Source organism: Hyperolius riggenbachi, chromosome 2 (assembly GCF_040937935.1).
Source record: "Hyperolius riggenbachi isolate aHypRig1 chromosome 2, aHypRig1.pri, whole genome shotgun sequence".
In the NCBI taxonomy this organism is placed as follows: Eukaryota; Metazoa; Chordata; class Amphibia; order Anura; family Hyperoliidae; genus Hyperolius; species Hyperolius riggenbachi.
Window position 1 is genome coordinate 260282931 of NC_090647.1, and position 22659 is coordinate 260305589.

The 22659-nt window shown below is 43.1% G+C and overlaps 1 protein-coding gene across 3 annotated transcripts in view; it reads left to right on the forward strand.

The window, feature by feature from the left end:
* TPST1 (tyrosylprotein sulfotransferase 1) overlaps positions 1 to 22659 on the forward strand; it is a 154332-nt gene that overhangs the window by 50396 nt on the left and 81277 nt on the right. For all 3 annotated transcript variants that reach the window (XM_068268592.1, XM_068268594.1, XM_068268593.1), the window contains exon 2: positions 1470 to 2406. In XM_068268592.1, coding sequence (XP_068124693.1) covers positions 1568 to 2406 — 839 coding nt within the window. In that variant the 5' untranslated portion in view covers positions 1470 to 1567. The remainder of the gene's footprint in view (positions 1 to 1469; positions 2407 to 22659) is intronic.

Consider the following 22659-nt stretch of genomic DNA (forward strand, 5'->3'; position numbering starts at 1 on the left):
TCTTTTCCTCCGCCTATTAATTTTTGTGCTTCCATTCTTTTCATCTAAGTAGGTCAGTGGGTCATAGTAGGCTTTTACAGCGTTTAGCCATTCTATGAATGAAGGCTGATGGAAATTGCTTATGGTGTTAATATAAGAGAAAATTATTTGAATTGCTTACCTTTGCATTCAGTGTGTACACAAGGAAACCTTTTCTTACCTCAATAAGTGCTCCCTACACTCTTGATGTTTTTTTTTTTTTTTTGTAATATAAAAGGTATTTGTATGCTCTTTTCTGAAACATGGTTGGTCACATGGGTCAGTCAAGCTTTGTGAACACCCATTTCTTAGGTCTCAGGCTTGTCTGCAAGCTATTTTTTGGGGGCAACTACTCGTGGGTTGGGGAAAATACTTGTGGCTTGTTCGGGCGTGGTGGTGGTGGTGGGGGGAAGCGGGCAGCAAGGTGAAGATTATTAGTTCAAGTTTGTGTTGAAATAGATCAATATGTTTAATAATATATAGTTTGGCAGCATGACTTTGGGAGGAGGCGGTAAAAAAAAAATCTTCCAGAGGGAAATTCTTCACGTGACTGACATGAGAAAAATGCATGGATTTCAGGAGAACACATAGCTTCATTCGCTTCTGCACTATTTTTTAACATCACTTATTAATGCCGTTATAGCAGAATAATAATTTTAATTTAGAGTTTAGAGATTATCATTGATATTTAATAAGGTAGGTCAAGAACTGTTCCCAATATTTGCGTGTTTATTTTGATTTACCTCATGAAATAAGCCAGTTTTTGTGCTGTGTGTGGTGAAGCTTTCACAGATTCTAACCTATCCTCACTCTGTCTAAAACCAAATAAATACGTTTCGGGTAGACTTGGTCTTTTATGGGCTTATTCACATCCTCTGTAAAAATGTATATCCATTCAGTTGAAAAATATATATCCTGACGCAAAAGGTTTTGTACCATTAGATTTCTGTTGACTAAGAACTGAAGCTACATACATATGCTAGATTAAAGTTACCTGAAGTGATCATTTTGGAATTTTGTACAGATACGTGGCTTGGCTGGGCTCTGAGCAGTCTTTCTGTTCTATGGGGAGATGAGGCTAGTGGTCAAGTGGAAGGTGCCTCATTGTGAAGGATATAAAGCCTGAGACACACTGCAGAGCACTTTGCTGATTGTCAGTATTGCAGCAATTAAAAAAAAAAAATAATAATAATTTTACAGGCATTAATTCATGACGGTGCTTCTATATTTTTCTGCCAACCAAACCGTAGCCTGGCTGAAGCACTGACAGACTTTAATTATTTGGGATCTTTGGTGTTCTTGTTGAGTTGGTATTAGTGGTGAGTGAGTTTGGTATTTAATTGGTCTATTTCTGAAAAAAGTAATGTAAAAAGCAATTTTTTTTTTTGCCAAAATATGCATTTTTTTTCTTTTGCTTATCTTCTTTATTTCTTTCTTTCTTAATTCTGTAGATGGCGGTCACCACTTTTGAGTAGAACCTGCTGGTCATGAAGTTGTGAAGAACACATCTGATTTGCCACCCTGTCTCACTCAGTGAGACATTGTCAAAATGATTGGAAAATTAAAGCAAAACTTGCTACTGGCATGCCTTGTAATAAGCTCAGTGACTGTATTCTACTTAGGACAACATGCAATGGAATGCCACCATCGAATAGAAGAGCGGAGTCAGCCAATTAAAATGGAAATTCCCAAAGCAACGTTAAGAACTGAGCAAAGGGTTAACACTAGTTTTACATATAATAAGGACATGCCATTAATATTTATAGGGGGAGTGCCTCGCAGTGGAACTACGTTAATGCGTGCTATGCTTGATGCCCACCCTGAAATTAGATGTGGGGAAGAAACCAGGGTTATCCCACGGATTCTGGCTGTCAAGCAGATGTGGGCAAGATCAAGTAAGGAAAAAATTCGGCTTGACGAAGCTGGTGTAACAGATGAAGTATTAGACTCAGCCATGCAAGCTTTTTTACTGGAAATAATAGTAAAGCACGGAGAACCTGCACCTTACCTGTGTAATAAAGATCCATTTGCTTTAAAATCTTTGTCCTACTTGGCCAAAATATTTCCCAATGCCAAATTTCTTCTGATGGTAAGAGATGGGCGTGCTTCGGTCCACTCCATGATATCTAGGAAAGTTACTATTGCTGGATTTGATCTGAATAGTTACAGAGATTGCTTAACCAAGTGGAACCGTGCTATAGAAACTATGTATAATCAGTGTATGGAAGTGGGCTATGACAAGTGTATGTTGGTACATTATGAACAGCTGGTGTTACATCCAGAACGCTGGATGAAAACACTGTTGAAGTTCCTCATGATTCCGTGGAATGATGCTGTACTACATCACGAAGAGATGATTGGCAAAGCTGGAGGCGTTTCCCTGTCAAAGTAAGTATCCTTTGGCTTGAATCTCTGCGGTTTTCAGGTTTGTGATGAAGTAATAAAACATTGAGCTTACTTTATGGCATTTTATGGTTCTAGTAGAACAGACTCTATAAAGTAATTTCTTTCATAACAATAAGAGCCTACTTTTCAATCTAAATAGATACATTTTTTACTTTCTTAACCTAAATAATTATGCAGTGATGAAACCATTCTAATTTTTTGTAAACTTAAAAGATTTAGATTTTCTGCACTCTTGTACCCCTGTTGTTTGACATATACAGACCTTCCATCCAACTGAATAGGTCTTTTCCTACCAATGTTGTTTCCTGGCATCGTATGCACAAAACAAAGGGGCATATTTATGATTCACTGGAATACATCTGCTTTATGTTGTCCCACAACACTACGTATCATGATGGTGTCTGGTATAAACTCTGACCTACTGATAAAAAGCTGCAGTTGATTTGTATTAGAAAGCATTTTGTAATGTGCATCCATATTCTTCCTTTCCTTCTGGCCGGTGACTGGCTTATTTAGGAGTCACTTACTTATTTCAAGTATCATATGAGCATTGAAAAGTGGGAGAATATCTACTTTCTCCTTTAAACAAATGGTTGTACTCGGTGTCTGTAATGAAGGAGATTCTACTACAAATCACAAAGCGTTTTCAAAATCGCTAGCGTTTTGTGGTAGTGCTTTGTAAGCAATTTTAGAAGCAATTTCCATGCTCCAATACAATACATTAAGGAGTAGATAAATTAAAAATTACAGTTTGCTTTAAACCTAATAAGTTGCCAAAATCCCACCCCCAGGGCCCAGGGCATTTATTTCTTTCCAAACCATAGGTGCAAAGGATGCTGGGGGATTGATGTCATAACTCCACCCCTCATGTCCATGTGATCTAATCTAGGCAGACAGACAGACATCTGAAATAAGAATTATAGCAAACAGACATATGACAGGCTGCTGCACTTTTCCGGTCTTTTCTCTGTACTACAGTTTGTGAAAAGAGAAGTACCGTATATACTCGAGTATAAGCCGACCACCTAACTTTTACCTAACAAGTATGGAAAAAATTATTGACTTGAGTATAAGCCAGGGGTGTAATCCCCCCCCCCCCCATGTGCACAGTACTGTCGGCCCCCGCCTCATGCAGATTTTGTGTGGAGTTTAACGGATTTTGATGGTTGCGTGCAGATATTGGGCAAAATTTGATGGCCATATGCCACCCACCGAATATCCCAACCTGAGCACCAGAGCAGAATGTAGTTAGTAAGGCCCTCTGCCCCCCTCCCCCTATTCACATGTACAGAGTGTACTCTGCTCATAGATTTCAGCCAGCAAAGGCACAGATAGTATGCAGCAACTTGGTCAGCACTGAAGCCTAGTAATTCCTTCAGGTATATGGTGCCCCCTGGCAAATGTAGATAGCTGTGTGGTAGATTTACTTACTATTGTCCCCTGCTATAAGCAGAGTGCTCTCTGCAGTGCTAACTGTGCTCTTGGCTTACCTGATTAACGGCAGTTAGATAGCCATGTGCTGCTGCTCACCCCCCCTCCCCGGCAGACCGGACACTCGGATGGGGGGCGGAACACAGAGGGAACTACTGCATACTCCTCCGGTCTGCCGGGGAGACAGGGGCAGCATGTGGCTATCTAATGGCCGTTAATCAAGCCAAGGGTGCAGTTAGCAGAGAGCACTCTGCTTGTGCCGGGGGACCCACAGCCGTGATGGCTGTGGGTCCCCCGGCACAAGCAGAGTGCTCTCTGCTAACGGCCATTGCCAGCATGGGGAGGTGGTGTCAGAAACTATAGGGTCGAGTATTAGCCGAGACCCCCACTTTTGACCATTTTTTTTGGTCTTAAAAATCGGCTTATACTTGAGTATGTACGGTAATTTGATCCAGGCTACTTACAGATATAAATTTGAGTCTGTTCTATCCAATATGATGTACCAGATGTAAACCTTATACGTTCATCTAACTGTACACAGTGCCTAGACTACATATATGTATTGCCATTCAGACCTTTTTTGGCTGGAGATGGTCTTTTAAAGAACAAGTGACACCCATGCTAATCTAGAAATAAAAAACACATATATAAGTAGAGAAATACTAGTTCTACTTACATAACAGATGTATTGTACTGCCCACCTTATGATTCCTGTGAATTTTATAAAGGAAAAGCAGAGAATCCTTTTTTGGTTACCAATAAATGAAGCTAATCCTGACATAATTTACTTATTTTCTTCCCGCACTCTTTTTTTTTTTTTTTTTCTTTCTTTTCTCCTCTTGCTAGTTGTGTTCGTTACCCACCCTCCTCCCAGAATCTTCAGACACTCCCACTGAGGTCTATACTAGGAAGTGCACTGTCTTAGGTCATTAGAAGGAGGGGAAAATAAAGGGAAGAGGAGGAATATATTATAGATAAAAAGCCCCCTCAGCATGCAACTGTTTGGCAATGGCAATTAAAGGGCCAGTGCTCCTAAGGGATGTGATGACTCCATAACAGAAGAAAAAGTTTTGAAAGTTTTGAATGCAGGATTAGCATCTTTATCACTTAATACACTCAGACCAGTTGCTGTTGAAATTTGATTTTTATGGTGACAATCCCATTTTAAAGCGCAAAAGCTCACAAAATGCTTCATGTCCTGCGAATGTAATTAGCTTTAATCGCAATTGCTGTAATGGGTTCACCACCAGCCACTTTCATTGGCAAAGCGTTTTTGAAATCTCGGGCAACTGTCTATGAAGCCATACGCTGCTCAGAATGACAACACCACGCAATGCAGTGTGTACATTCTGACAATATATCATAGGTAAATGCTGGGCAATCTGGAACTGACATGTAGTGTTAAAAAATATATTGTTAAAAACATATACTCCATGACTTGGCTCAAGAAACTATAAATACAAAAACAATTAAATATTGTAATACACACTTACAGATCCCACATCAGGTCAGCTGCATACTCCAAATAAAAACAGGAAAAGAGCATCTAGAAAAATAAGAATAAAAATGTATCAGACTAATCACAGTGAGCAGTTTTCTTGAGCCATTGTCAGAATGTACACACTGCATTGCGTGGTGTTGTCATTCTGAGCAGCGTATGGTCTCATAGACTATTGGCCAGCGGCTTTTCTTTGCTCTGATTGGCCTGGTCTTTTGAGGCGGCGCCGCATGAGGTTGATGCGTAGCGTCTGGCGTTTCCATGACACTATTTACTCCCCCATGACGCCTTGCGGGCTCCGATGACTTTTGACAGCGTGTACGCGTGGCAGTGAGCCGAGACGTCACGCTGGGCGGCCTTGATTCTGATTGGTCGGCGGCAGTCTAGTGCGCTGACACGTAGAGGGCAACACTGAGGGAGGTTCCTGCTTGGTGTCTGGCGCTTTTTTGGCTTGGGGTGAGTAATGCTCACTATGTGGCTCTTTTTCAGGTCCCCATCAGGTCCGCTGGTAGTCCCGCCGACACAGTGGGTGTATAAAGATGGTGTTAGTGTATGTTCACTTTGTCAGCAGTTTGAGGAAGGGCTTGTCAGCCCGAAACAGTGTCTGTCACTGTTATGCTTTGATTCATTAAAGAGCTTTATTTACTATTGGTGGTGCCGACCCATTCATCCTTTGACTGCACTGGTCCCAAGAGACACTGGGACGGGGTCGTGGCACACCTCTTGTTGCTGGAGTGCTCCTCACCTCACTATACTTCATGTATAGCTCAGCTACAAGTTTTTGTGTTATGAACATTTTTGTATTTGTAATACTTTTTATTCATGGATCTTATAGTGTTCTTGAGTTCTGGCAGTTCCTCTACTATCAAAGGTAGCTGAAGGGGCTCTGAAACGAATGCTCCAGCTTAGTATTTCCCAATCCAGTCCTTAAGGCCCACCAACACTGGATGCTTTGTGGAAAACCACAAGTAGTTGATCAGCACTGTTGAGTGACTAATTACCCCACCTGTGAATGTGTGCAGTTTCCTACAAAACATGTAGTGTTGGTGGCTTTGGGGACATGGGTGGGAAACCATGCTCTTGCCCATTATCCTTGGTTTGGAGATCTGCATTGTTGCAAAGGGTGTCTGTCCTTCTCCTTCCACTACCCAGAAGTTTTGGAACTTTTATCAACCACTGGGGGCAGCATACACTTTTGGTTTGAGCAGAAGATGCCAGGGAGACAGTAATAGGTGGTAGAAATGTTTGCTAGTTCAGGTCCATCTAAAGCAGGCATGGGCAAACTCGGCCCTCCAGCTGTTACGGAACTACAAGTCCCACAATTTTTTTGACTTTGAGTCATGACTGTGGCTGTCAGAATCCTGCAATGCATTGTGGGACTTGTAGTTCCTCAGCAGCTGGAGGGCCAAGTTTGCCCATGCCTGATCTAAAGCAACATTGTGCTTGGAATATGCTTCTAATAAATGTGATGCTATCTTCTTTTCAAAGTAATTGACATTTTTACTGCTTGTTTTTGTCTCTGTGGGAGTTGCCAACTATATTGTGATGTTTGTATTTCCTTGTAAAATTATGTGCATACTGTGTCTATGTTCACAGACTTTTTCTAGTGTCGGTGTTCCAATTCAGTATATTAGATTCAGAATCAGAGTACTCCTGGTTGCCACTGTTAAGTACCATTTCATTACCAAACAAACAGACCGAATCAGGGGGAGTTCACAGGACTACAATGCTTCTTCCTTGCAAACCCAGAGGAGGAAGCATCGGAGTCCTGTGAAACGCAAGTGAGTGCACTCCCCCATACCCCGTCTGTTCAGTAATGATATGGTGCTGAACAACGGTAATCAGGGAGTCTTCAGGTGTTCTGAATTTGTTATGCCAAATTCGAACACCAATGCTACCTTCTTCAGAGCTCATTGGTTCTGTTTGACGGAACTACTGTAAACAAGAGGCTTAATTTTCTTGTGAACTTTTCAGTACTTTGATGTGACTTTCAGCTAAATATCTGTCTATTCAGACATACATTTAGTTTTTAACTATAATGAGAAAAACTTGAAACATGAGGAATATATCAAAAGGTGGTAAAAGGTGGCTTTATCAAGAGCTGAATATTGTTTAGTACATACTCTGATGTGAGAGATTATATATTTCTAGGGAAAATAAAGCGGCTCCTTACCTAGTGAAGAATTCCCATGTTTTCCTTATGGCTTCCTGATATCGACTAAAGAGGACAGATTTAAATGCGTGTTGTTGCATACAGTGGTCCCGAGCTCTGTATTTTGGAGCAAGGTGTAGCTGGAAGGACATTTTATGAAACAAACTGTAGTTAAATCTACTGCATGCTGCTCCTGATTTTGATATATTGCTTTCATATACTTCTTATGGCTGATTCCTTTTCTCATTCCCTGATTGATCTCACTTCCTTTAATATATGACTGTCTGGCAGTCGAATACATTTTTCATGGAAAAGCCTTCCTGTCCCCTGCCATTCTTCTTTTGTTCCCTTCCTGAGCTCCCTTGTACTGAGCATGCCTGAGCACAAACCATGCATTGAATTGTTGGTAAGATGAGATCTAGTGCAGGAACCCTTGGAGCTATTATGTGCACTGAGAACCGACCCTGAAGCCATAACGTGGCTTGTGCAGGAAATCAACGCTATGTGCATAGCCCCAATTGCGTGTGGTCTGGTATTAGTCATGGAGAGAATCCAAAGACATAACAACAAAAGTTGTTTAGGTGATAACTATAATGACTAACTGTACAATATTTCTTTACAAGCTTTTAAAACTTTAAGTTTTTTTATTCAGGCATGTTTCAGAACTGCATCAGAACCATTTCTGAAACATGCCTGAAGAAGAAACTTAAAGTTTTGAAAGCTTGCAAAGAAATCTTGTACAGTTAGTCATTACAGGTATCACCTAAACAACTTTTGTTGTCATGTCTTCATAGCCCCAATGCCAATCTTCAGCTCCTAGCTCACCCAAGTCTACCCTGCCATCACTGACTGCTTCAATCTGCTTTTTTAGCCCTATCCAAGGATAGACAACAGTATATGGTAGACAGTGGTCTTGTTAGTGCTTTGGAAATTATCAGGCTTTTTAGGTCTTTAATGTTTATATCAGTCTGTGGAGGGAAATTGGGATTGCATAGCGTGCTGTGATGGATCTGCAAGTATTGATTGTATCTTACTTGACAGTCTCAGCTGTCGTTGTTGTTTCAAGGAGGCAAACGTCAAAAGGGATGTCGCAGGGGCGATATGTATAGTGAACATAATTCTGTGGTTTTCCAAGATGGCCAAATCAGCAATAGGCAAAAACTGATTTAAGAGGGATTGCCTCAAAGGGAATAATGGGTTACAATGGTGCTGATTCATGAAGCTGCACTGCTATAGCAGGGCGAGCTCCATGACCGCACCGCAACCTAAATCCAGGGTTGTACGCTGTGTGCGGTTGTGCAGCGTAGCGTGCCTTCCTTAGTTACGTGCGCTGCTTACATAGGAACCCATATTCCTTTTATTGCTGGCAGCTGCTGTGTTAATCAACATAGTTACTATGTATTACATAGCACAGGTACCACATCTGATTCGGAAACAGATGCTGCACCCCAGTGGAAATTGGCCCAATTTTTATGTCCAAATCCCAGGCCCTACCCACTGTTCTCTTGGATGAGAAGAACTTTATTTTCAGAGAGTCCCAACACTGTAGCCCTATTTTCTGAGATGCATGGAGCAGTAATAATTAAAGTACAGTAACCAGAAATCCTCTTTCTCAGTTTAGCGTACACAAGAGTGAAAAGGCGCTGACTGGCTGCTTTAGACCTCTGTTTTTCACTTTTTCTTTTAAAATATTCTAAATAATCCAAAAGACGGTCTTTTCAGTTTGCAGTTTTAATACCCTGGTACGCAATTATAAGTAAGGCCATTGATGGCAAGCATTTTACATGCAAATTGAGATTTGTGCTGGAAGAAGCTTGAAGATAATCACTCAGATTAGTATTGGAGGATGCCTATTTCTGAGTGGTTGGCATTTATTCGGAGGCATTGGCATTCATAGTGCTTATTAACACTGCAAGACACGGAATCTTACATCATAATTTCAGTATAGCTATGTGCAGCCAAGAATGCCAGTGTAACCTTTAAGTTTCGACTTTTCTTCTCCTCTACTGTCAAAGGTGAAATATGAGTTTTAGTGCAAGACTAGCATTTACTGTTAAGCTGCAGAATGGTTGTATTAAATTAATCTCTCTTCTTCGATTGATATTTAGAGACATGTGGGCTAAAGGATCTGCGCTGGTATTGGCTGGAGGTCATGCATACTTTGTACAGTAGAGGAAAATACAATGGGCCAGAAAGCATTCATTTCAGAAGTGCTTCTGTATGACAAATTTTCTGGCTTAAAGCTCAACTCAAGAAAAACATTATTGCTTATTGCTGGGTTGGACGGGACTTTACTATATTATGCTGTTGTTCATTTGGGTTCCTGTAAAAAGGACCCTTATGTGAGTATTTGTTTTTACATTGATTTTATGCCATTAAATCACTGCTTAGCTGCAAAAAGAAACGCTTAGATCTGTTTATTATATTTCATCCGCTTCCACTGCTGAAATTTGTTGTAGGGAGACGAGAGTGTTACATACTGAAGCAAGGGAGGCCAAGCAGGAGAGAGACCAGCTGCAGGCGCGTTCTGAGCTCCAAATAGACCCTGTAGTTAAAGCGGACCCAAACCAAACATTTTTTTAATTCAAAATATTTAGTTGCACCACTCTGACACATACAAAGATAAATAAACACTCCTTCAAGCCCATGAGCATTTCAGTGCATGTTTTTCACCCTCCTCTTTTCATTACTAGGGTTGTACAGGTGGCAGCCATTAGCAATTCCTCCATTGCCGGACACTACCTACTCCAGCATTTTGCCGGATTCTGTCCGGCAATTTGAAAGGAAGGGAGGGGTTTCTCCAATAAATGTAAAATATTTTAGATTTGTCATCATGCAGCTGAAAAAAGGATGCTATTTATTATTATAATTTAGTGTGTTCATTTACTTCACTGGTGATGGTGGAAGTTTACACTAAGAAGGCAGCGCTGAAGTATTGATTGATGATTTGGATCAGCATAACTGGAATTGCTGGACTTTTAGCTGCTGTTTTCTTTTTGGGACTGGAGCGCTGATTATTTATATTGATTTGAGGGACAAGGGGGGCCTGATGCACTAAACTCTTGCAAAGTTGACGTGGGCAGGGAGTGCATGGCAATTTTACTATTACTAGCCCATGGAGAGCACCGGCTGTTAACCCATTACCTCCAAGTGCATTGCGCGTTGCTAGGATAACGTGTGTGGCGTTAATGGGTTAACGGCCAGTGCTAGTAGATGTAAAATTTCTGTTTGCTCCGTGGAGATAATTTTTCATACTTTATTTAAAATAACTTTTCTGGAAGAAAGAGGCAAGAAGGGTGTCTTTGTACTCCTCACCTGGTTTTGCCACATAGAGTTGACGGCTCCATGAAGCTGGCCCCTGTACAGTCAGCACAAATAAAAATTCCATCATGCGTGGTTAGTGCTATGTTTGTGCCTATTTGTGCTACTTTCGTTTTGAAGATAACACTTATTTTTTTTCCAAAACAATAACATCACCCAGCCCCCATACAGCATCCTACGGACATGAAACTGGTATGGGTAGGTAGTGCTGTGCGTGTGCTCAATTGTGCTGCAAGAATCATCTTTCTATCTTTTACAGTTTCTGAGATATACATGTTTTTATAAAGGTCAAAAGTTCACTCAGCCCCCCCTACAACATCACAAAGGCTTTGTGAGGCTGAGTGAACTTTCGACCTTTTGAAAAACGTGAATATCTCAAAAATTATAAAAGATAGAAACACTGGTGTAACAATAGGGGATGCGACCCCTGCCATCGCGGGGCCCCCCTAGGGCTCGCTCGGGGACTTTTGGGGGCAGGAGGGGTCGCAGCATAAAAGGAGAGCTGTGGCCGCAGATCGGTGGGGAGGGGGGAAATTCCCCCCCCTCCTCCCTCACCTCGGGTTCTCCTCTTAGCGCTCCCCCTCCTGCAATCATTGGTGGTGCTCGTGGCAGCTGCGGCGGCGGCAGGCAAGCTGAGCACATACCTCCTTCTGGCCGGGGGTCTCCGATCACTAAGTGCTTTATGGAACTTCCTGTGTAAACAGGGAGTTCTTCTATGAAGCTCTTAGTGATCGGAATTTTTTTTTTGCAGGGGGGCCCGGGGCTTTCTAGGTACGCCCCTGGATAGAAATATGATTTTGTGATTGCAGCACAAATGAGCATACACACAGCACTAGTCACAAGTACCAGTTGTCTGTAGGGTTGTTGTACCAGGGACTGGTGATTTTGTTTTGGAAAAAAGAAGTGCTATTATCCTCCAAAACAAAAGTAGCACGAATCTTAATTTTTTGCAGCACAAACATAGCACTAACCAAAGCATGATGGAATCTTTATTTGTGCTGATTGTATGGGGGGCCAGCTTCACGTTTGACACCCTCTGAACCAAATAAGTTTGTCTTGGTCTCATCAATCCACAAGACCTGGTTCCAGTATTCCATGTCCTTAGTCTGTCTTTAGCAAACTGTTTGCGGGCTTTCTTGTGCATCATCTTTAGTAGAGGCCTACTCCTGGGATGACAGCCATGCAGACCAGTTTGATGCAGTGTGTGTCATATGGTATGAGCACTGACAGGCTGACCCCTCACCACTTCAACCTCTGCAGCAATACTGCCAACACTCATAGGTCTGTTTGCAAAAGACAACCTCCGGCTAGATGCTGAGCACATTCACTTAACGTCTTTGGTCGACCATGGTGAGGCCTGTACTGAGTGGAACCTGCCTTGTTGAACTGCAGTATGATCTTGACCACCATGCCAAAGCTCAGTTTTAGAATGTTGGCAATCTTCTTACAGCCTAGGGCTAGGCCATATTTATGTAGAGCAACAATTCTCAGAGAGAATTCTCTACCATGAGGTCCCATGTTCAACTTCCAGTATGAAAGAGTGTGAGAGCTATAATGCCAAATTTAGCACACCTGTTCCCCATTCACACCTGAGAATTTTGGACAGTAACATGATCCTGGGCAGAATTTTGACATTCCTACTTTGGGTGTACTCATTTTTGTTGCCAGCTGCTTTAGATATTAATGGCTGTGTGTTATTTTGATTGCACAGCAAATTTACAAGGTTATACAATCTGTACGCTGACTACTTTACATTGTACCAAAGTTGCATATCTTAAGCGTTGTCCCATGAAAAGATATAATAAAATATTTACAAAAATGTGAGAGGTTTAATCACTTTATGTGAGATACTGTATATCAGAATCTTCCACTGTAGCCTGTTTAGGAGAAGGATGGGTAATGTCTGAGCTGTAAGGATTTTGGAGGAGAATGGAGTCATAAATGAGCAGTTTATTATGCTAGGGAAACATCTGGTGTTTCCAGGGAACACATCAATGAACTGCTTCTTATGCTGCTAACAGCATTTTGCCAACACTTACTGTAACTACTTGAAGATGAGCTTCCTGCAGCAGTAACTTTCTGTTTATTTGACAAGTCCATTGGAGGTATTTTACACTTTGTTTTTATTTCTCTAATGTTACTTTTACAACATTCTTCAGCAATTAGCGTTACAAGGAGAGTTTGTGAGACCTCCGTCACCTTAAACTGGTGCACTGAGTTTTAATGTCTGCAAATAACAAAAACATCTTGCACACCCCTAGAAAGACAGGTGCAAAGGAAATTAGAAGGGAAATTACATGGTGCAATGGTCCAGAGCAGCTAAGCAGATTACATCTGACCAATGCAATAAGAATTCTTAAAGAGCCTGTACATAATGCTGAATCAAACAAAAGGGACTCTAGCTTCATCTTTGCCTATAGGTCATTTCTGATGTTTGTGTTTTTGCCTTATTAAAAAGGGTTCTTTTGCTGGTGTTGTCGAAACTATGCACACCATCTTGGACAAAGTCCTGTCTTTTGGAAATGTGAAGATGTACTGTTCACAAATTCTAGGCCTAGAGAGGTCCTTTTTAATCAGTTCTAGATGTGTAGAAGAAAGAGAAGTTTGGGATTGTTGTAAACAGGAAGTGGCTTTATATTCTTCATTGGCTACCAATTAACCAGAGGGTCCAGTTCAAAGTCCTTATGCTAGGTACACACCATACAATTTTCTGGCAGAATTACCTGCAAGATCAATGATTTCCAACATTTCTGATTTTATTTATTTATTTATTTTTTTCTGATCGATTTTCGGTTTTTTTTTTTTATCTTCATTTTTTTTTTTTTTTTATGGATTTTCAATCACTTCTATGAAAATCGATCAAAGAAACGATAAAAAAAATTGGAAAGTCGAAAAATCGATCGGAATTGAGTTCAGACATGTTTGATGTTCGACATAATCGATCTAGCAGGTAACTCTGCCAGAAAATTGTATGGTGTGTACCTAGCATAATCCTAACCTACAAAGCTCTCCACACTATCTCTCACCTGTATATCTCCTCACTAGTTTCCAGATACCAACTCAACCGCAATCTCAGATCTGCACATGAGCTTCTTTTATCCCCTTAAAGACATACCTCCTCACATTCACGTATATACAAGACTTCTCACGTGCCTCACCCCTCCTCTGGAATGCCCTTCCACAGTACATCCGTCACTCTCCCACCTTTGAAATCTTTTAATGCTCCCTCAAAACTCACCTTTTCCGACAAGCATATGCTCTAACTTAGGCCATTCACCCTTCACATGCACTGCCAGTATGTATACTGCATACTTCCCCACCTCTTGTTTCCTTCCCCATTTCTTTTGATTGTAAGCTTGCAAGGGCAGGGCTCTTTCACCCGTTTGTGTCTTGGAATTTTATTATCATTTCATAGCTTGCACTCTGTTATACATTTTATTCATCATGTTACATCTGTCATTGTAATCACTAGTTATGTATGTTGTACCAGTGTTCATATTTGATGTACATCATTGTCTATCATTATGAACCCCTTGTTTGTTTTCCTACTTTGTACAGCGCCATGGAATATGTTGGCATTTTATAAATAAGTAATAATAGTGTAATCTGACGACCTTCACTTCTGCACAGGAGCTTTAGTAATGTAAATGTAGACTTATGTGCATTCAGTCTACTGTCTCATTTTAAAAGTTTGGTTCTAGAGAGAGATATACTTAAAGCAAATGTGATTCAAGAGGTTAAATCAAAATTAAATAATGAGCTGCTGTGTTCCTATAAGGCAGGGGTCTCAAACTCAATTTACCTGCGGGGCCGCAGGAGGCAAAGTCAGGATGAGGCTGGGCCGCATAAGGAATTTCACAATTGCGGCGCATCGCCGCCTCTGCCCACCCCTTTCACTCTTCCTTCACAGAGAGGGGCGGGGAGAGGCGGCGATGCGTGCGGCAATTGACGTCAGGAAGGGCAGAGCTGAAGCTGAAAGCTCTGCCCCTTCCAGGAAATGCCGGCGGATTGCCCCCCGGGAGATTTGTGGGTTCTGCAGCCCTCGTTTAGCGGCGGGGATGCGGTGGATTATTTGGGAGCACTGAACCAAACTATAAGGAAGCTTTTGCCGGCGAGGGCCACAAAATATTGTATCGAGGGCCGCAAATGGCCCACGGGCCACGAGTTTGAGACTCCTGCTATAAGGTATTGCAAGCACTTAAAGAGAGTCTGAAGCGAGAATAAATCTCGCTTCAGACCTCATAAATAGCAGGGGCATGTGTGCCCCTGCTAAAACGCCGCTATAGCGCGGCTTAACGGGGTCCCTTCACCCCCAAATCCCCCTCGATACACCGGGGGAGCGCTTCCTGGTTGGGGCAGGGCTAACCGCCGCAGCCCTGCCCCACGCGCGTCTGTCAGCGCGTATCTCCGCCTCTCCCCCGCCCCTCTCAGTCTTCCTTCACTGAGAGGGGCGGGGGAGAGGCGGCGATGGGCCGCTGACAGACGCGACTGGAGGCAGGGCTGCAGCCGTTAGCCCTGCCTCCAGGAAGAGACAGCCAGCGACTTTTTTACGACACACTTTTGCGGGGGGTGGGTTGGGGGTGAAGGGACCCCCGTTTAGCCGCGGGATAGCGGCGTTTTAGCAGGGGCACACGTGCCCCTGCTATTTATGAGCTCTGAAGCGAGATTTATTCTCGCTTCAGAGTCTCTTTAACTTCAGTGTTCCCTGTTCCCATTGTTTTCAACCTGACACTGCAACAAAGTGTGCATTTTCATTCTGCATGTGCAAATTCATAAACTGCATATACCAAATAAAAGAAACCACTCATACATGTTTTTTTTCCCTTTGTGCATGAACAATTCCTACTGGGCATGAGCAGAGAAAATGCGCTTGTTCATATTTACTAACCATACCCAGTTTTGTGAATTTGCGTATACCCAGTACATCCATGCTCATTCATGGGCTGTGGGTGTTTCTGGTCTAAAGAATTTGACTGCATGGCAGCACACTGAAAGCTGTAAGTGCTTGCATTAAAGAAATACATCCAGGCACAATAAAAAAACATAATCCACTTACCTGGGGCTTCCTCCAGCCCCTGGCAGCCGCCCTGTACCCTCGCTGCAGCTCCGGTGGCTCCTGGTGTCCTGCGCTGCAGAAGCCGACCTTGCCAGGTCAGCTTCTTAAGCATTCCACTGCGCGGGTCACGTGGTCTGGCCGACGTCATCAGGATTGTACTGCCCAGGCGCAGAACTACTTTTCTGTTGCAGCGTCGGAACCCCCGAATAGCGGCGAGGTAAATATTTACCTACCGCGATACTGCACAGGCGCACTAGCGGCTCATCATTCGGGTCTTAGGCGGAAATAGCCGAACCCAATCGATCCACTCTACTGCACAAACAAGAGTCCTTTTGCCGCCTGCGCTGTAGAGTGGATCTAGAGTGGATTTCCACCTAGCCCGAACTAAGAGCTGCTAGTACGCCTGCGCAGGATCGCAGTAGGTAAATATGCACCATTTTGTCAAGCCTTGTCGAGGGCCTTTCATGGGAGCCAGCGCTGGATTCATCTAAACTTCAGAGGTCGGGGAAACCTCATTGGGACCCTGAGGCTTCCCCCTCCCGAGGTAAGTATCCCCAGAGGGGAGGTTTTTTTTTTTTATTATGCAGTCTCTTTAACCACTTGCCGACCGCCTACTTCATATTGGCGGCGGCAAAGTGGCAGCCCCAGGACCACGTAACGCAGATTGGCGTCAGGTCCTGGGGCACTCTCTGGCCGGGGATCGCGCGCTGGGATGCGCGCGCATCCACCGGCAATAGGCTCCGCCCACCCGCGACGTCAACCCGCCGGCCAATCGGAAGCGCCGGCGGGTTGTTAACCCCGCGATCGCCGCTACAAAGTGTATAATACACTTTGTAATGTATACAAAGTGTATTATACAGGCTGCCTCCTGCCCTGGTGGTCCCAGTGTCCGAGGGACCACCAGGGCAGGCTGCAGCCACCCTAGTCTGCACCCAAACACACTGATCTGCCCCCCCCTGCCCCCTGATCGCCCACAGTACCCCTCAGACCCCCCCCCTGCCCACCCCCCAGACCACCATTTGCACACAATCACCCCCCTAATCACCCATCAATCACTCCCTGTCACTATCTGTCAACGCTATTTTTTTTTTTAGTCCCTAAACTGCCCCCTGCTCCCTCCTGATCACCCCCCCACCCCTCAGATTCTCCCCAGACCCCCCCAGACCCCCCCCCCCTGCGTACTGTATGCATCTATCCCCCCTGATCAACTGTCAATCACCTGTCAATCACCCGTCAATCACCCCCTGTCACTGCCACCCATCAATCAGCCCCTAACCTGCCTTTTGCGGGCAATCTGATCACCCACCCACACCAATAGATCGCCCGCAGATCCGACATCAGATCACCTCCCAAATCCATCGTTTACATCTATTCTCTCCTCTAAACACCCACTAATTACCCATCAATCACCCATCAATCACCCCCTATCACCACCTGTCACTGTTACCCATCAGATTAGACCCTAATCTGCCCCTTGCGGGCACCCAATCACCCGCCCACACGCTCAGATTGCCCTCAGACCCCCCCCTTATCAATTCGCCAGTGCAATATTTACATCTGTTATTCCCTGTAATAACCCACTGATCACCTGTCAATCACCCATCAATCACCCCCTGTCACTGCCACCCATCAATCACCCCCTGTCACTGCCACCCATCAATCAGCCCCTAACCTGCCCCTTGCGGGCAATCTGATCACCCACCCACTCCAATAGATCGCCCGCAGATCCGACATCAGATCACCTCCCAAGTGCAGTGTTTACATCTCTTCTCTCCTCTAAACACCCACTAATTACCCATCAATCACCCCCTATCACCACCTGTCACTGTTACCCATCAGATTAGACCCTAATCTGCCCCTTGCGGGCACCCAATCACCCGCCCACACCTCAGAACGCCCTCAGACCCCAGCCCTGATCACCTCGCTAGTGCATTGCTTGCATCTATTTCCCCCCTCTAATCACACCTTGAGACACCCATAAATCACCTCCTGTCACCCCCTAGCACACCTACCCATCAGATCAGGCCCTAATTTGCCCCGTGTGGGCTCCTGATCACTCGGCCAAACCCTCAGACCCTCTTCCGATCACCTCCCCAGTGCATTGATTGCATCTATTTTCCCCTCTAACCGCCCCCTGAGACACCCATCAATCACCTCCTGTCACCCCCCTAGCACTCCTATCCATCAGATCAGGCCCAATACATCCTGTCATCTAAGAGGCCACCCTGCTTATGACCGTTTCCACAAAATTTGCCCTCTCATAGACCACCTGTCATGAAAATTTGCAGATGCTTATACCCCTGAACAGTCATTTTGAGAAATTTGGTTTCCAGACTACTCACAGTTTTGGGCCCGTAAAATGCCAGGGCAGTATAGGAACCCCACAAGTGACCCCATTTTAGAAAGAAGACACCCCAAGGTATTCTGTTAGGTGTATGATGAGTTCATAGAAGATTTTATTTTTTGTCAAAAGTTAGCGGAAATTGGATTTTTATTGTTTTTTTCACAAAGTGTCATTTTTCACTAACTTGTGACAAAAAATAAAATCTTCTATGAACTCACCATACCCCTAACGGAATACCTTGGGGTGTCGTCTTTCTAAAATGGGGTCACTTGTGGGGTTCCTATACTGCCCTGGCATTTTAGGGGCCCTAAACCGTGGGGAGTAGTCTAGAAAACAAATGCCTCAAAATGACCTGTGAATAGGACGTTGGGCCCCTTAGCGCACCTAGGCTGCAAAAAAGTGTCACACATGTAGTATCGCCATACTCAGGAGAAGTAGTATAATGTGTTTTGTGGTGTATTTTTACACATACCCATGCTAGGTGGGAGAAATCTCTCTGTAAATGGACAATTGTGTGTAAAAAAAATCAAAAATGTGTCATTTACAGAGATATTTCTCCCACCCAGCATGGTTATATGTAAAAATACACCACAAAACACATTATACTACTTCTTCTGAGTACGGCGATACCACATGTGTGACACTTTTTTGCAGCCTAACTGTGCTAAGGGGCCCAAAGTCCAATGAGTACCTTTAGGATTTCACAGGTCATTTTGAGACATTTGGGTTCAAGACGACTACTCACGGTTTAGGGCCCCTAAAATGCCAGGGCAGTATTGGAACCCCACAAATGACCCCATTCTAGAAAGAAGACACCCCAAGGTATTCCGTTAGGAGTATGGTGAGTTCATAGAAGATTTTATTTTTTGTCACAAGTTAGCGGAAATTGATATGTATTGTTTTTTTTTTCACAAAGTGTCATTTTCCGCTAACTTGTGACAAAAAAAAAAATCTTCTATGAACTCACCATACCCCTAACGGAATACCTTGGGGTGTCTTCATTCTAAAATGGGGTCACTTGTGGGGTTCCTATACTGCCCTGGCATTTTAGGGGCCCTAAACCGTGAGGAGTAGTCTAGAATCCAAATGCCTCAAAATGACCTGTGAATAGGACGTTAGGCCCCTTAGCGCACCTAGGTTGCAAAAAAGTGTCACACATGTGGTATCGCCGTACTCAGAAGAAGTAGTATAATGTGTTTTGAGGTGTATTTTTATACATACCCATGCTGGGTGGGAGAAATCTCTCTGTAAATGGACAATTGTGTGTAAAAAAAAAATCAAATAATTGTCATTTACAGAGATATTTCTCCCACCTAGCATCTGTATGTGTAAAAATACACCCCAAAACACATTATACTACTTCTCCTGAGTACGGCGGTACCACATGTGTGGCACTTTCTTGCACCCTAAGTGCGCTAAGGGGCCCAAAGTCCAATGAGTACCTTTAGGATTTCACAGGTCATTTTGCGACATTTGGTTTCAAGACTACTCCTCACGGTTTAGGGCCCCTAAAATGCCAGGGCAGTATAGGAACCCCACAAATGACCCCATTTTAGAAAGAAGACACCCCAAGGTATTCCGTTAGGAGTATGGTGAGTTCATAGAAGATTTTATTTTTGTCACAAGTTAGCAGAAAATGACACTTTGTGAAAAAAAACAATTAAAATCAATTTCCGCTAACTTGTGACAAAAAAAAAAAATCTTCTATGAACTCACCATCCTCCTAATGGAATACCTTGGGGTGTCTTCTTTCTAAAATGGGGTAATTTGTGGGATTCCTATACTGTCCTGGCATTTTAGGGGCCCTAAACCGTGAGGAGCAGTCTTGAAACGAAATTTCTCAAAATGACCTGTGAAATCCTAAAGGTACTCATTGGACTTTGGGCCCCTTAGCGCAGTTAGGGTGCAAAAAAGTGCCACACATGTGGTATCGCCGTACTCAGGAGAAGTAGTATAATGTGTTTTGGGGTGTATTTTTCCACATACCCATGCTGAGTGGGAGAAATATCTCTATAAATTGACAATTGTGTGTTAAAAAAAGAAAACAATTGTCATTTACGGAGATATTTCTCCCACCCAGCATGGGTATGTGTAAAAATACACCCCAAAACACATTATACTACTTCTCCTGAGTACGGCAATACCACATGTGTGGCACTTTTTTGCAGCCTAACTGCGCTAAGGGGCCCAAAGTCCAATGAGCATCTTTAGGCTTTACAGGGGTGCTTACAATTAGGCACCCCCCAAAATGCCAGGACAGTGAACACACCCCACAAATGACCCCATTTTGGAAAGTAGACACTTCAAGATATTCAGAGAGTAGCATAGTGAGTCCGTGGCAGATTTCATTTTTTTTTGTCGCAAGTTAGAAGAAATGGAAACTTTTTTTTTTTTTTTTGTTACAAAGTGTCATTTTCCGCTAACTTGTGACAAAAAATAAAATCTTCTATGAACTCACCATGCCTCTCACTGAATACTTTGGGATGTCTTCTTTCCAAAATGGGGTCATTTGGGGGGGATTTGTACTATCCTGGAATTTTAGCCCCTCATGAAACCTGACAGGTGCGCAGAAAAGTCAGAGATGCTTGAAAATGGGAAAATTCACTTTTGGCACCATAGTTTGTAAACGCTATAACTTTTACCCAATCCAATAAATATACACTGAATGGTTGTTTTTTTATCAAAGACATGTAGCAGAATAACTTTCGCGCTCAAATGTATAGGAAATTTTACTTTATTTGAAAAATGTCAGCACAGAAAGTTAAAAAGTCATTTTTTTGACAAAATTCATGTCTTTTTTGATGAATATAATAAAAACTAAAACTCGCAGCAGCAATCAAATAGCACCGAAAGAAAGCTGTATTAGTGACAAGAAAAGGAGGTAGAATTCATTTAGGTGGTAGGTTGTATGACTGAGCAATAAACCGTGAAAGCTGCAGTGGTCCGAATGGAAAAAAAGGCTCTGGTCCTTAAGGGGTTTTATGACTGCAGTCCTTAAGTGGTTAAAGCTGAGCAGTAGCTTAACTCACTCCCAGAACCAGCTATTAACGCCTTCTGTTAAATTGGTCATGGCAATACATTTTTTAAAAGGGATTTTTTCCCATAGAAACTTAAATTCCCTGGAAAAGGTTAGATTTGGGCACTAATTACAAAGGCATCACATAACATACATAGATGTAGGCGTATGAGAATTGTATGGCAGTTTGTTTACATTGGTTTGAGCGGAGTGTCTCATCATGTAATGTGGAACATTTGGTCAGCAGGAAGGGTCAGAGAAAGGTCCATGTGCGCATCACGCTGTGCAGCTCTTGTGCGTCACCATGGACAAATCCTAGTGGCAAAATCATAAAAGATGATAAAGTGAGTTATTAATTGGTCATGCCATCTGTTGTCAAGCAGTGCAATGCTCTCTGTTTTTCTCTTTTGGATGCTTTTTTATCTGTTGCGTATTTGTTTATTAATCCGCCAAATGCATCTCAGTCCTGCAGAGATCTCATTAACCTTCTAGCTATCAGTTGTTATTTGAAAGCTGATGTTATGTCAGCTGTAAATAATGGTCTATCTCAAGAGCAATAGACTTGCCATCCTGCATTATATATTACCACCTAACTTCGATATTTTTTTCTTTCATTGTTGATACTAAACAACTGGCTTTTAGTTTTATATTCTGTAAAAAGCGATCTCAACAATGTGTGTATTTAAAATTTGCACATGAATGCGTTGCAAAAACAGGTAGAGCTGCTTCTCAAAAGATGTTTGGAATCCATATGAAGCCCAGCATTTTGCTTGGGTTCAGTTCGTATGGGATTGGCCCACTGGCGTACCAATAGGCCCTGCAGCCCCTGGGGCCCGCTTGGGCCGTTTTGTGGGAGCTGGAGGGGTGGCAGCATGAGGGTTAAGCCTTGGTCACAGTCGGCGGGGAGAGGGGAAGTTCCCCCCCCTCTCCCTCACCTCGGGGCTCTCCCCTCCAGCTAAAGTTATAGTGTGGGCAGCGGCGGGCAGATACATACCTTCCTTGCGTTCCACCGCATAATCTTCGCTCAGGCGTCTGACGTCACTTCCGGAAGTGAAATTTTGCAGGGGGGCCCTAGTTACGCCCTAGTTACGCCCCTGGATTGGCCTGATGTTACAGCATTCATTTCATAAAAACATATTTTTCACTGTGGTTACTTTTTGTTTTCACCTTTTAATAATTAAAGCGGAACTCGTGTTGTTTTTCAGTTTGGTATCACACAGGGATGGTTTGAATATATGTCATAGTTTCATTTTCGCTGCATTTCAGTTAGGGGGAGCTCCAAACCCCTCCTCTTCTTCTCCTGTCCTGCTAATAGTGATCACCAAGGCTTCCATTATGTGTTAGTTTTCACTACAATAATTCTTCATATGGATTCTCCATATTATTATTATTTAGTATTTATATAGCGCTGACATCT